The 14310-nt window shown below is 51.1% G+C and overlaps 1 protein-coding gene across 1 annotated transcript in view; it reads left to right on the top strand.

The window, feature by feature from the left end:
- Positions 1-981: 981 nt before the first annotated feature.
- LOC141217365 (isovaleryl-CoA dehydrogenase, mitochondrial-like) overlaps positions 982-14310 on the top strand; it is a 40413-nt gene continuing 27084 nt past the window's right edge. The window contains exons 1-2 of the mRNA XM_073665791.1: positions 982-1283; positions 3843-3929. Coding sequence (XP_073521892.1) covers positions 3885-3929 — 45 coding nt within the window. The 5' untranslated portion in view covers positions 982-1283; positions 3843-3884. The remainder of the gene's footprint in view (positions 1284-3842; positions 3930-14310) is intronic.

Here is a 14310-nt window from a genome sequence, read left to right as displayed (position 1 = left end):
ATATCGCCACACCATGACCAGACCAGATATTACCAACATATAGCGACCAAATAATTCCACATACAAAGGAGAAATACCACCACACCATGTCCACACCACATAGTGACCAAATAATAACACATACAGGGATAAATACCACACCATGACCGGACCAGATATTACAACATAGTGACCGAATATTACAATACTGATCATTAATGAAATGTCCTCGGATGCACATTCAGTTGAAACCAGTGGGCCCCCTCTACGTCCTGCTCAGGGTCCTGCCAAGGACCCTGGCCCACCGGATAATCGTCCAGTGTCCCGGTGCTCCAGTCAGACCCTGTTTGCCCACCAAACTCATCCATTTAAATGTCTGATTTTAGAGTTTGCATTGTGTTCCTTTTCTTAGCTTATAAAAACATAATAATTATAGTCTATGAACCTTTTCTGATGCTGATGGTTCACAAAAGAAATTTGAGACATGTTTGATTGTAATCTGATTTGCAGATAAAACTGGCCATTCAAATGATTGGATTGCCAAAAAAAGATCCATTTGCATCCTTGTTCTGTATGTTTTTCACTGACTAATGTTAGAAGTTTGTAAATCTTCATCACTTTTTTTCTCTCATCAATAGGTGGCAGAAAATGTCATTTTACAACATGAGGAGAGAAAACTTCATTCCATCACTTTACCTGATGGGCCCATGCAGGTTCGGACTGGCCTGGTGTGATAAATTCCCGGTGGGCCCCGATGAGAGAGTGAGAGAATTAGTAACGGGGGCTCTTAAAAAGTGCGGGCCCTTTAAAAGCGCAGCCGAAGGAAATGTAGCGTCGCGTGCGGCGCTCATACTATTCAGTGGTGACAGCGGGTGACGCGCATAGTCACATGACAGGAGGACGTGTTCTTGGTGGGCGGTGACACGCACCGCGCTCTGCTTTCCCGCTGGTGGCTGGCAGTTGTGTGGTGTCAGGTGACACGCTGACGTCACGCTCTCCTCTCCCTGCTCCCCTGCCGGTTTTTGATACGCCGACGCCGCGCTCTGCTCTCCAGTCCCGGCTCCTGCTCCCTTGGAATTGGCCTTGTAACACCGGCTCCCGTCCGGGTATGTAACACCGCACCAGCACCGCGCACCGCCCTCTTCTCTCCTGCTCTCTTGGCCTTTTAAGCCGGCTCCTGGGCTGAGTATGCGGTGACCTGCACTCTGCTCTCTCACCATCACCCTGGAAACAAGGCTGCCGGCCCCGGCTACAGCTCTCCCTGCTTCAACTTCAAGTCAAGTGCAATAGCCACATTTTTCTGGGTGAGTGTTCCCAGCATTGGTCATCATCCATATATGGAGGGGTCGCAGGCTGGTCACATGGGGACATGGATGGAGACATGGGGCTGAAGGGGGGGCTGGCTGGACCCGTGGCGACATGGATGGAGACATGGGGCTGAAGGGGGGGCTGGTTGGACCCGTGGGGACATGGATGGAGACATGGGGCTGAAGGGGGGGCTGGTTGCACCCGTGGGGACATGGATGGAGACATGGGGCTGAAGGGGGGGCTGGCTGGACCCATGGGGACATGGGGCTGAAGGGGGGGCTGGCTGGACCCATGGGGACATGGGGCTGAAGGGGGGGCTGGCTGGACCCATGGGGACATGGGGCTGAAGGGGGGGCTGGCTGGACCCATGGGGACATGGGGCTGAAGGGGGGGCTGGCTGGACCCATGGGGACATGGGGCTGAAGGGGAGGCTGGCTGGACCCATGGGGACATGGGGCTGAAGGGGGGGCTGGCTGGACCCATGGGAACATGGGGCTGAAGGGGGGGGCTGGCTGGACCCATGGGGACATGGGGCTGAAGGGGGGGCTGGCTGGACCCATGGGGACAGACATGGGGCTGAAGGGGGGGCTGGCTGGACCCATGGGGACATGGATGGAGACATGGGGCTGAAGGGGGGGCTGGCTGGACCCATGGGGACATGGATGGAGACATGGGGCTGAAGGGGGGGCTGGCTGGACCCATGGGGACATGGATGGAGACATGGGGCTGAAGGGGGGGCTGGCTGGACCCATGGGGACATGGATGGAGACATGGGGCTGAAGGGGGGGCTGGCTGGAACCATGGGGACATGGATGGAGACATGGGGCTGAAGGGGGGGCTGGCTGGACCCATGGGGACATGGATGGAGACATGGGGCTGAAGGGGGGGCTGGCTGGACCCATGGAGACATGGATGGAGACATGGGGCTGAAGGGGGGGCTGGCTGGACCCATGGGGACATGGATGGAGACATGGGGCTGAAGGGGGGGCTGGCTGGACGCATGGGGACATGGATGGAGACATGGGGCTGAAGGGGGGGCTGGCTGGACCCATGGGGACATGGATGGAGACATGGGGCTGAAGGGGGGGCTGGCTGGACCCATGGGGACATGGATGGAGACATGGGGCTGAAGGGGGGGCTGGCTGGACCCATGGGGACATGGATGGAGACATGGGGCTGAAGGGGGGGCTGGCTGGACCCATGGGGCCATGGATGGAGACATGGGGCTGAAGGGGGGGCTGGCTGGACCCATGGGGCCATGGATGGAGACATGGGGCTGAAGGGGGGGCTGGCTGGACCCATGGGGCCATGGATGGAGACATGGGGCTGAAGGGGGGGCTGGCTGGACCCATGGGGCCATGGATGGAGACATGGGGCTGAAGGGGGGGCTGGCTGGACCCATGGGGCCATGGATGGAGACATGGGGCTGAAGGGGGGGCTGGCTGGACCCATGGGGCCATGGATGGAGACATGGGGCTGAAGGGGGGGCTGGCTGGACCCATGGGGCCATGGATGGAGACATGGGGCTGAAGGGGGGGCTGGCTGGACCCATGGGGCCATGGATGGAGACATGGGGCTGAAGGGGGGGCTGGCTGGACCCATGGGGCCATGGATGGAGACATGGGGCTGAAGGGGGGGCTGGCTGGACCCGTGGGGCCATGGATGGAGACATGGGGCTGAAGGGGGGGCTGGCTGGACCCGTGGGGCCATGGATGGAGACATGGGGCTGAAGGGGGGGCTGGCTGGACCCGTGGGGCCATGGATGGAGACATGGGGCTGAAGGGGGGGCTGGCTGGACCCGTGGGGACATGGATGGAGACATGGGGCTGAAGGGGGGGCTGGCTGGACGCGTGGGGACATGGATGGAGACATGGGGCTGAAGGGGGGGCTGGCTGGACGCGTGGGGACATGGATGGAGGCACGGGGCTGAAGGGGGGGCTGGCTGGACGCATGGGGGGACTTATGGATGGAGGCACGGGGCTGAAGAGGGGGCTGGCTGGACGCATGGGGAGACACATGGAGGTGAAGGTGGCCAAGTTGGGGACCTGGATGGACACATGGAGGTGAAGGGCGGCAAGCTGGACACATGGGGACCTGGATAGATATATGGGGTGGGGTGGGATGCATATATGGGGGGGACAGGGTGGACACATGGAGGCCCGGATGGATATATGGGAGGGGCAGGCTGGACACATGGAGACCAGAATGGATATATGGGTGGGGGGGGGTCAGGATGGATAGATGGGTGGCCTCGCTGGACAAGGGACTTTATTACTGTTTAGTGGCCAGATTGAGGAACTTTATTAGTTTATGATGGCGAGTGGGGAACATTATTACTTTAAAGTCCAATTAGGGACATTATTACTTCTGTAATATAATTTACTTTTTAGGAAACTGTTTTCCATAAGAGGGGACAAAAGGGGGGTCCTGTTACTGTGCAGGGCGCCACTATGTCGCTTTATTTCTTCAACTGGTGTAGTGTAGAAGCCTGGGGAAAAGTGGGAATGTGCTCTAAAAGAGATCAGTTATTGATAACTGTGTGTTATTTTCTGCAGAGATGATTCCTCGCTGGAAGAAGTGATGGCGGACTGTGCCAGATGAAGAAAAGCGAAGATGAAGAACTTCACCTAGAGACATCACTGGTGAGTCAGTGTATTACTGTACACTTACACTATATAGTATATTCAGAGCTCCTGTGTATGTCACTGGTGACCAGTGTATTACCTATACACTATATACAGAGCTCCTGTGTATAATGTCATCGGTAATCACTGTATTACCTGTACACTATATACAGAGCTCCTGTGTATAATGTCACCGGTGATCACTGTATTACCTGTACACTATATACAGAGCTCCTGTGTATAATGTCACCGGTGATCACTGTATTACCTGTACACTGACACTATATACAGAGCTCATATGTATAGTGACAGTGTTGTTAGTATTGTGGTTTGTATTCCTGATCAGTATTGTAGTATTTGGTCACTATGTGGTGGTAATATGTGGTCTGGTCATGGTGTGGCGATATTTGTCCCTTTTGTATGTGGTATTATTGGTGTTATTATAGTGGATTATGTTGTGTATGGCGGTCATTTGTTCTCGCTGAGATTAACTAGGAAAAGATTTTTTTCCATGAGGCCACGGCTTCACTATCAGTATTTGGTCAGTATTGTTTCTCAGTAGTGAGAGGCAAAAGCAGGAGTGGGTGATAAATCCAGAATTGGTGACTTGTTTCTATTATTCTCTTTCTCTGATTGTTCCTCACCTGGTTTTGGCTCCCACTCCTGAGAATAATCCTGACTGAATACTGATAGTGGGGCTGTGGCCTTAGAGATGAAATACTTGGAGCAGAGCGTCAGAGATGCACTTACAGGGGTTCTCCGGTGAAAACAAGTCATCATCTCTCCACAGGATAAGTGATAACTTATTGATTGGTGGAGGTCTGACTACTGGGACCTGCACCGATCGGCAGAATGTGGAGCTTTTCTCCCCATTAGACTGGAGCTCATGTGCGACTCGACCACTGATCCATTCATTCCCTCAGAGGCTGCGAGCGCTGCTCTTGTTTTTTTCTGGAAGCCCCAAAGAGAATGAATGAATCTGCGGTCAGACATCCCACCTGTCGCTGCATTTTAAAATGGGGATAAAAGTGTCCTGTCAGGGATAAAACTTCCCAATTCTGATCAGTGCAGTTTCCAATGGTCGGACCCAAACGATCATTAAGTTATCACCAATCCTGAGGAGCCCATGGATCGGTGATAACTTGTTTTCACCAAAGAAGCCCTTTTTTGGAAGCCCCCAAGAGAACGAATGAGGCTGTGGTCATACGTCCCACCTGTCGCTGCATTGTAAAATGGGGATAAGTGTCCTGTCAGGGATAAAACTTCCCCATTCTTCCAATCAATAAGTGATCACCTATCCTGTGTAGCCCATGAATCTGTGATCACTTGTTTTAACCACAGAAGCTCTTTCATGCAAACTCCAGAAATTGTCCGTCCCTGTTCTAGTCTGTGCACAGTAGATGTGAGGAGCCGCCGGTCACTGCTCCACTATAACAGGGAGAGCAGAGAAAAGAGATCTGCATATTGCTGTAGGTGGCCCCTAGAGTCAATGTCCCCTGTGGCCCCAGACGCCCCAGTCCGACCCTGCTGACATCTGATTAAGGCCTAAGGCCCCGTTCACATGTCAGGTTTTAATCAGTGTTTTTTTTCTCATTTTCATCTGATTTTGGTCAGTGTGGCAGTTTTTCTCCTCAGTGGGGCATATTTTTTTATATGTAAAGTAAAAAGCTAAAGGTTTCCTAGCCTCGCTTGCCCGGCCTATAGACCCTGGAAAACAAGCAGTACAGGCAACATGGTTGGTTCTGGCCATTTTTCTGACAGACTCATTGACTTCAATAGATGATCTTTATCTACAAATCGGATGAAAATCGGACCGGTCTCAGTTCTGATTTACAGATCAATCGTCCACAAAAAATAGAGCTGTAAACCTGTCCCCGGTCTATAACGGAGCATATTCTACCTGTTAGAGAAATAACCAGACGTGAAAAGAGCCATGTGCTATTCTTACAGGGAAGGGGCCACCATTTTATGTTTTGTATTAATAATTATTGATTATGTAATCAATTATTTTTAATACAAAATTAAATGTCCGACTTTATTAGTTTTTTAGTTATTTATGCTGACATTGGCCACTGGGGGCTGCCATTTTTATTTGGGGGGGGGTGTAAAAAGTGCTCTTACACACCTCATTTACAGCAGCCCTGGCCATAAGAGACAGTAGTCTGTCACCGACCCCATCTCTAACATTAGAGGCCGCTCCTCCTGCCTCTAGCTGTGACCTGGGCACGCCCCCTTGGCTGTTCAGGTCGCAGCCGTGGGAGGAGATTGCAGCCATCTTTGTGGAGCCTGCAGTGTAAGCTGTACATTCCCCCTGTCGTCGCACGCACTGCTCAGTCAGAGCGTGCCATGACAGGAGCTGCCGGGGAGGAAATGCCTGGGAGTGGAGGCCCCGAGTGAGTATCTGCGGCGGCGCCGTGCGGTGATCTCAGCTTCTCTGCTGTTATCACTGCCGACATCTTCAGGCAACACAGACACAGCGCTGCGTGGGAACGTGGAAGGTGAGTAGAAGCGTTTATTGTTTTTTTTTTTTCTCCTTTGCATTGAATATATGGGGGCATAAACCCACCAGGATGGAGGAGGAGTCATAAACCCACCAGGATGGAGGAGGAGTCATAAACCCACCAGGATGGAGGAGGAATCATATACCCACCAGGATGGAGGGGGGGCATATATCCACCAGGATGGATGGAGGGGGGGCATATACCCACCATGATGGATGTAGGGGGGGGGCACATACCCACTAGGATGGATGGAGGGGGGGCATATACCCACCAGTATGGAGGGGGGGATATACCCACCAGGATGGATGGATGGAGGGGGGCATATACTGACCGGGATGGATGGAGGGGCATATACACTTACCCAGGATGGATGGATGGAGGGGTATATACACCTACCCAGGATGGATGGATGGAGGGGCATATACACCTACCCAGGATGGATGGATGGAAGGGTATATACACCTACCCAGGATGGATGGATGGAGGGGCATTTACACCTACCCAGGATGGATGGATGGATGGAAAGGCATTTACACCTACCCAGGATGGATGGATGGGCATTTACACCTACCCAGGATGGATGGAGGGGCATATACACTTACCCAGGAAAGATGGAGGGGCAGATACTCCTACCCAGGATGGATGGAGGGGCATATACACCTATCCAGGATGGATGGATGGAGGGGCATTTACACCTACCCAGGATGGATGGAAGGAGGGGCATTTACACCTACCCAGGATGGATGGATGGAGGGGCATTTACACCTACCATGGATGGAAGGATGGAGGGGCATTTACACCTACCCAGGATGGATAGATGGATGGAGGGGCATTTACACCTACCCAGGAGGGATGGATGGATGGAGGGGCATTTACACCTAGCCAGGATGGATGGATGGAGGGGCATATACAGTATAGACCAAAAGTTTGGACACACCTTCTCATTTAAAGATTTTTCTGTATTTTCATGACTATGAAAATTGTACATTCACACTGAAGGCATCAAAACTATGAATTAACACATGTGGAATTATATACTTTACAAAAAAGTGTGAAACAACTGAAAATATGTCTTATATTCTAGGTTCTTCAAAGTAGCCACCTTTTGCTTTGATGACTGCTTTGCACACTCTTGGCATTCTCTTGATGAACTTCAAGAGGTAGTCACCAGAAATGGTCTTCACTTCACAGGTGTGCCCTGTCAGGTTTAATAAGTGGGATTTCCTGCCTTATAAATGGGGTTGGGACCATCAGTTGTGTTGTGCAGAAGTCAGGTGGATACACAGCTGACAGTCCTACTGAATAGACTGTTAGAATTTGTATTATGGCAAGAAAAAAGCAGCTATGTAAAGAAAAACGAGTGGCCATCATTACTTTAAGAACTGAAGGTCAGTCAGTCCAAAAAATTGGGCAAACTTTGAAAGTGTCCCCAAGTGCAGTTGCAAAAACCATCAAGCGCTACAAAGAAACTGGCTCACATGAGGACCGCCCAAGGAAAGGAAGACCAAGAGTCACCTCTGCTTCTGAGGATAAGTTTATCCCAGTCACCAGCCTCAGAAATCGCAGTTTAACAGCAGCTCAGATTAGAGACCAGGTCAATGCCACACAGAGTTCTAGCAGCAGACACATCTCTTCAACAACTGTTAAAAGGATACTTTGTGCAGCAGGCCTTCATGGTAAAATAGCTGCTAGGAAACCACTGCTAAGGACAGGAAACAAGCAGAAGAGACTTGTTTGGGCTAAAGAACACAAGGAATGGACATTAGACCAGTGGAAATCTGTGCTTTGGTCTGATGAGTCCAAATTTGAGATCTTTGGTTCCAACCACCGTGTCTTTGTGCGTCGCAGAAAAGGTGAACGGATGGACTCTACATGCCTGGTTCCCACCGTGAAGCATGGAAGAGGAGGTGTGATGGTGTGGGGGTGCTTTGCTGGTGAGACTGTTGGGCATTTATTCAAAATTGAAGGCATACTGAACCAGCATGGCTACCACAGCATCTGGCAGTGGCATGCTATTCCATCCGGTTTGCGTTTAGTTGGACCATCATTTATTTTTCAACAGGACAACAGGCTGTGTTAGGGCTATTTGACCAAGAAGGAGAGTGATGGGGTGCTACGCCAGATGACCTGGCCTCCACAGTCATCAGACCTGAACCCAATCCAGATTGTTTGGGGTGAGCTGGACCGCAGAGTGAAGGCAAAAGGGCCAACAAGTGCTAAGCATCTCTGGGAACTCCTTCAAGATTGTTGGAAGACCATTTCCGGTGACTACCTCTTGAAGCTCATCAATAGAATGCCAAGAGTGTGCAAAGCAGTCATCAAAGCAAAAGGTGGCTACTTTGAAGAACCTAGAATATAAGACATATTTTCAGTTGTTTCACACTTTTTTGTAAAGTATATAATTCCACATGTGTTAATTCATAGTTTTGATGCCTTCAGTATGAATGTACAATTTTCATAGTCATGAAAATACAGAAAAATCTTTAAATGAGAAGGTGTGTCCAAACTTTTGGTCTGTACTGTACACCTACCCAGGATTGATGGAGGGGCATCTACACCTGCCCAGGATGGATGGATGGAGAGGCATCTACGCCTACTCAGAATGGATGGATGGATGTAGGGGCATATACATCTACCCAGGATGGATGGATGGAGGGGCATATACATCTACCCAGGATGGATGGATGGAGGGGCATTTACACCTACCCAGGATGGATGGATGGAGGGGCATTTACACCTACCCAGGATGGATGGATGGAGGGGCATTTACACCTACCCAGGATGGATGGATGGAGGGGCATTTACACCTACCCAGGATGGATGGATGGAGGGGCATTTACAACTACCCAGGATGGATGGATGGGCATTTACACCTAGCCAGGATGGATGGATGAAGGGGCATATACATTTACCCAGGATGGATGGATGGAGGGGCATATACACCTACCCAGGATTGATGGAGGGGCATCTACACCTGCCCAGGATGGATGGATGGAGGGGCATCTACGCCTACTCAGAATGGATGGATCGATGGAGGGGCATATACATCTACCCAGGATGGATGGATGGGGGGGCATATAAACCTACCCAGCATGGATGGATGGAGGGGCATTTACACCTACCCAGGATGGATGGATGGAGGTGCATACACACCTACCCAGGAAAGATGGAGGGGCAGATACTCCTACCCAGGATGGATGGATGGAGGGGCATATACACCTACCCAGGATGGATGGCGGGGCACATACACCTACCCAGGATGAATGGAGGGGCATATACACCTACCCAGGATGGATGGATGGAGGGGCATATACTTCTGCCCGGCATGGATGGAGGGGCATCAACACCTACCCAGGATAAATGGAGGGGCATATACACCTACCCACAATGGATGGAGAGGCATCTACACCTACCCAGGATGGATGGAGGGGCATCTACACCTGCCCAGGATGGATGGAGGGGCATCTACGCCTACCTAGAATGGATGGATCGATGGAGGGGCTTATACATCTACCCAGGATGGATGGATTGGGGGGCATATAAACCTACCCAGCATGCATGGATGGATGGAGGGGCATATACACCTACCCAGGATGGATGGAGGGGCATATACACCTACCCAGGATGGATGGATGGAGGGGCATACACACCTACCCAGGAAAGATGGAGGGGCAGATACTCCTACCCAGGATGGATGGATGGAGGGGCATATACACCTACCCATGATGGATGACGGGGCACATACACCTATCCAGGATGAATGGAGGGGCATATACACCTACCCAGGATAGATGGAGGGGCATATACTTCTGCCCTGGATGGATGGAGGGGCATTAACAGTTACCCAGGATGAATGGAGGGGCATATACACCTACCCAGAATGGATGGAGAGGCATCTACACCTACCTAGGATGGATGAATGGAGGGGCATCTACACCTGCCCAGGATGGATGGATGGAGGGGCATCTACGCCTACCCAGAATGGATGGATCGATGGAGGGGCATATACATCTAGCCTGGATGGGTGGGCATATAAACCTACCCAGCATGGATGGATGGATGGAGGGGCATATACACCTACCCAGGATGGATGGATGGAAGGGCATATATACCTACCCAGAATGGATGGATGGAGGGGCATATACACCTAACCAGGATGGGGACCATATACCATATACGAAGATGTGGCCATATACAAGTATGGGGAGGGCATATACTGTGGGGCATATATGGGACCATTACGCTGTAGAGCACTATATGGGGCCATTACGCCTTTGGCTCACCATATGCGGCCATTACGCCTTTGGCTCACCATATGTGGCCATTACGCCTTTGGCTCACCATATGTGGCCATTACGCTGTGGCTCACCATATGGGGCCATTACGCTGTGGCTCACCATATAGGTCCATTACGCTGTGGGGCACCATATGGGGCCACTGAAGTTCTCCACCGAGGGGGTTAAAAACTCCTATTACAGTTACTGATGATTACTGCATGGCTCCTGTCACACAATTATGTTATAGCCTATTGACTTTGTACTTATATATAAAGATGATAATCATAGTGTCTTTTCAGCAGGGACAGATGTTACAGACTTTGCAGTAACTAATAAAAATGATGCCTTAAAACATTCTCTCATTATTCTGGCATTTAGCAAATATTAAAAATTATGGTAATCCTAATTGACCTAAAACGGGAAAGATTTATTCTGATTTCATGTCAGATATTGAGAAAAACATGCAGATGTGTCTATTTATACAGTGTATGGAAACTTCTGATTTCAACTCTGTGTGTGTGTGTGTATATATATATATATACATACTAGCTATTGAACCCGTTCTACGCCCGGGTGGTGAGCATTTTTATTGGTATATCGTCTCCCATGCTGGTATGTGCTGCCCCCATCCTGTACCCACCATCCAATCCCGGTATGCGTGGCACCCCTCACCCCCAATCCTGGTATGCATGGCACCCCTCACCCCCAATCCTGGTATGCGTGGCACCCCTCACCCCCAATCCTGGTATGTGTGGCACCCCTCATCCCTATCCTGGTGTGTATGATATCCCTCATCCTGGTATGCCTGGCACCCTATCCCTCACTCCCAATCCCGGTATGCGTGGCACCCCTCACCCCCAATCCCGGTATGCATGGCACCCCTCATCCCGGTATGCGTGGCACCCCTCACCCCCAATCCCGGTATGCGTGGCACCCTCACCCCCAATCCCGGTATGCGTGGCACCCCTCATCCTTATCCTGGTGTGTGTGGTATCCCTCATCCTGGTATGCATGGTACCCCATCCCTCATCCCTATCCCGGTGTGTATGGTATCCCTCATCCTGGTATGCATGGCACCCCATCCCTCATCCCCAATCCCGGTATGCGTGGCACCCCTCATCCCCAATCCCGGTATGCCTGGCACCCCTCACCCCCAGTCCCGGTATGCCTGGCACCCCTCACCCCCAGTCCCGGTATGCGTGGCACCCCTCACCCCCAGTCCCGGTATGCGTGGCACTCCTCACCCCCAGTCCCGGTATGCGTGGCACCCCTCATCCCCAATCCCATTAAGCTTGGCACCCCTCATCCCGGTATGCATGGCACCCCTCATCCCTATCCTGGTATGTTTGGCACCCCTCATCACTATCCTGGTGTGTATGGTATCCCTCATCCTGGTATGCATGGTGCCCCATCCCTCATCCCGGTATGCATGGCACTCCATCCCTCATCCCCAATCCCGGTATGCGTGGCACCCCTCATCCCCAATCCCGGTATGTGTGGTACCCCTCACCCCCAATCCCGGCATGCGTGGCACCCCTCACCCCCAATCCCGGTATGCGTGGCACTCCTCACCCCCAATCCCGGTATGCTTGGCACCCCTCACCATCAATCCTGGTATGCGTGTTACCCCTAACCCCCCAATCCTGGTATGCGTGTTACCCCTAACCCCCCAATCCTGGTATGCGTGTTACCCCTAACCCCCCAATCCTGTTATGCGTGGTACCCCTCACCCCCAATCCCGGTATGCGTGGCACTCCTCACCCCCAATCCCGGTATGCGTGACACTCCTCACCCCCAATCCCGGTATGCGTGGCACCCCTCACCCCCAATCCCGGTATGCGTGGCACCCCTCACCCCCAATCCCGTTATGCTTGGCACCCCTCATCCCGGTATGTGTGGCACCCCTCATCCCTATCCTGGTATGTATGGCACCCATCATCACTATCCTGGTGTGTATGGTATCCCTCATCCTGGTATGCATGGTACCCCATCCCTCATCCCGGTATGCATGGCATTCCATCCCTCATCCCCAATCCCGGTATGCGTGGCACCCCTCATCCCCAATCCCGGTATGCGTGGCACCCCTCATCCCCAATCCCGGCATGCGTGGCACCCCTCACCCCCAATACCGGCATGCGTGGCACCCCTCATCCCCAATCCTTGTATGCGTGGCAACCCTCATCCCCAATCCCGGTATGCGTGGCACCCCTCATCCCCAATCCCGGTATGCATGGCACCCCTCAATCCCGGTATGGGTGGCACCCCTCACCCTCAATCCTGGTATGCATGGTCCCCTCACCCCCCAATCCTGGTATGCGTGTTACCCCTCACCCCCCCCAATCCTGGTATGCGTGGTACCCCTCACCCCCCAATCCTGGTATGCGTGGTACCCCTCACCCCCCAATCCTGGTATGCGTGGTACCCCTCACCCCCCAATCCTGGTATGCGTGGTACCCCTCACCCCCCAATCCTGATATATACATGGTCCCCTCACCCCACAATCCTTTTATGTGTGGCCCCCTCATCCCTTTCACACTGTACACAAAAAAAAACAAAAAAAAAAAAGTTACACTCACCTTTGTAATAAAGGTAACCAAAAAATTAGAGAAATATTACAAAAATACTGGTACATACTGAGACAAGATCCCCTTCTACGGGATGTACTACCAGAGAGACCAGGCATCACCTTTAGAAGGGGTAAAACACTCAGAAACATTATAGCACCTAGTCGCTTGAAAAAATCTGTAGTGAAAAGCTCTGGAAAAAAACAAACGTCTCTCCAATCTAAAACTACTAATCCTATAATAAAAAAGACAACCAATACACTCAATGGCACTTTTAAATGCAACCAGAAAAAGTGCCAATGCTGCCAAACAATAACCCATGGCCATCAATCTATCACCTCCAATAGTACAGGAGAAACCTTTCCCATAAAACATCACCTGACTTGCACTAGCAGCTATGTTATATATGTAATTACATGTAGTTGCGGAATGCAATATGGTGGCCGGACGACACAGATGGTCAGATCACGTTTAAACGCACACCGACATAATGCAAAAATTGGGCTACTATCACATAGCCTATCGAGACATCTCTTACTAAATCATAATAAGAGCTTTGAGATAAGTTTGACTCCTGTCGAAGAAATTCCGCAGAATATATCAAACAGAATCCATCTACTGAACAAGAAAGAGGCTTTCTGGATGTACAGATTGCGCTCTCTACATCCGGACGGCCTCAATGATAGACTGGAGAACATATAGAACATCGAATTAGATCAGGACAGCGATGCTGACCAATAGAAATATATAGAAAGAATGGAATATATGGTAACCCAGGCTAGATATTTTTTATGATATATTCTTGGGTTTGCCCATAAACCCCTGACTAGTGAAGCCAGCATCATGAGGACATCCACAGCATAGAAGTAAATACCAATGAGAGAAACACAATAGACCCTGGAGTGTGGACTACACGAGTTCAATCCCAATAGAAAAAACTAACTTATCTAAAAAGTTCCCACAGCAATTAAAGATATAGAACTCACAATATGATTAGATTAATGTAATATGATTATTCTTTTTATTTTTTAATTATTTTTTTTTTGTGTTGTGTTTT

Source organism: Phyllobates terribilis, unplaced genomic scaffold, assembly GCF_046119375.1.
Source record: "Phyllobates terribilis strain yellow unplaced genomic scaffold, ASM4611937v1 Scaffold_239__1_contigs__length_3013552, whole genome shotgun sequence".
Lineage (NCBI taxonomy): Eukaryota > Metazoa > Chordata > Amphibia > Anura > Dendrobatidae > Phyllobates > Phyllobates terribilis.
This window is presented reverse-complemented; position numbering and strand designations above follow the sequence as displayed.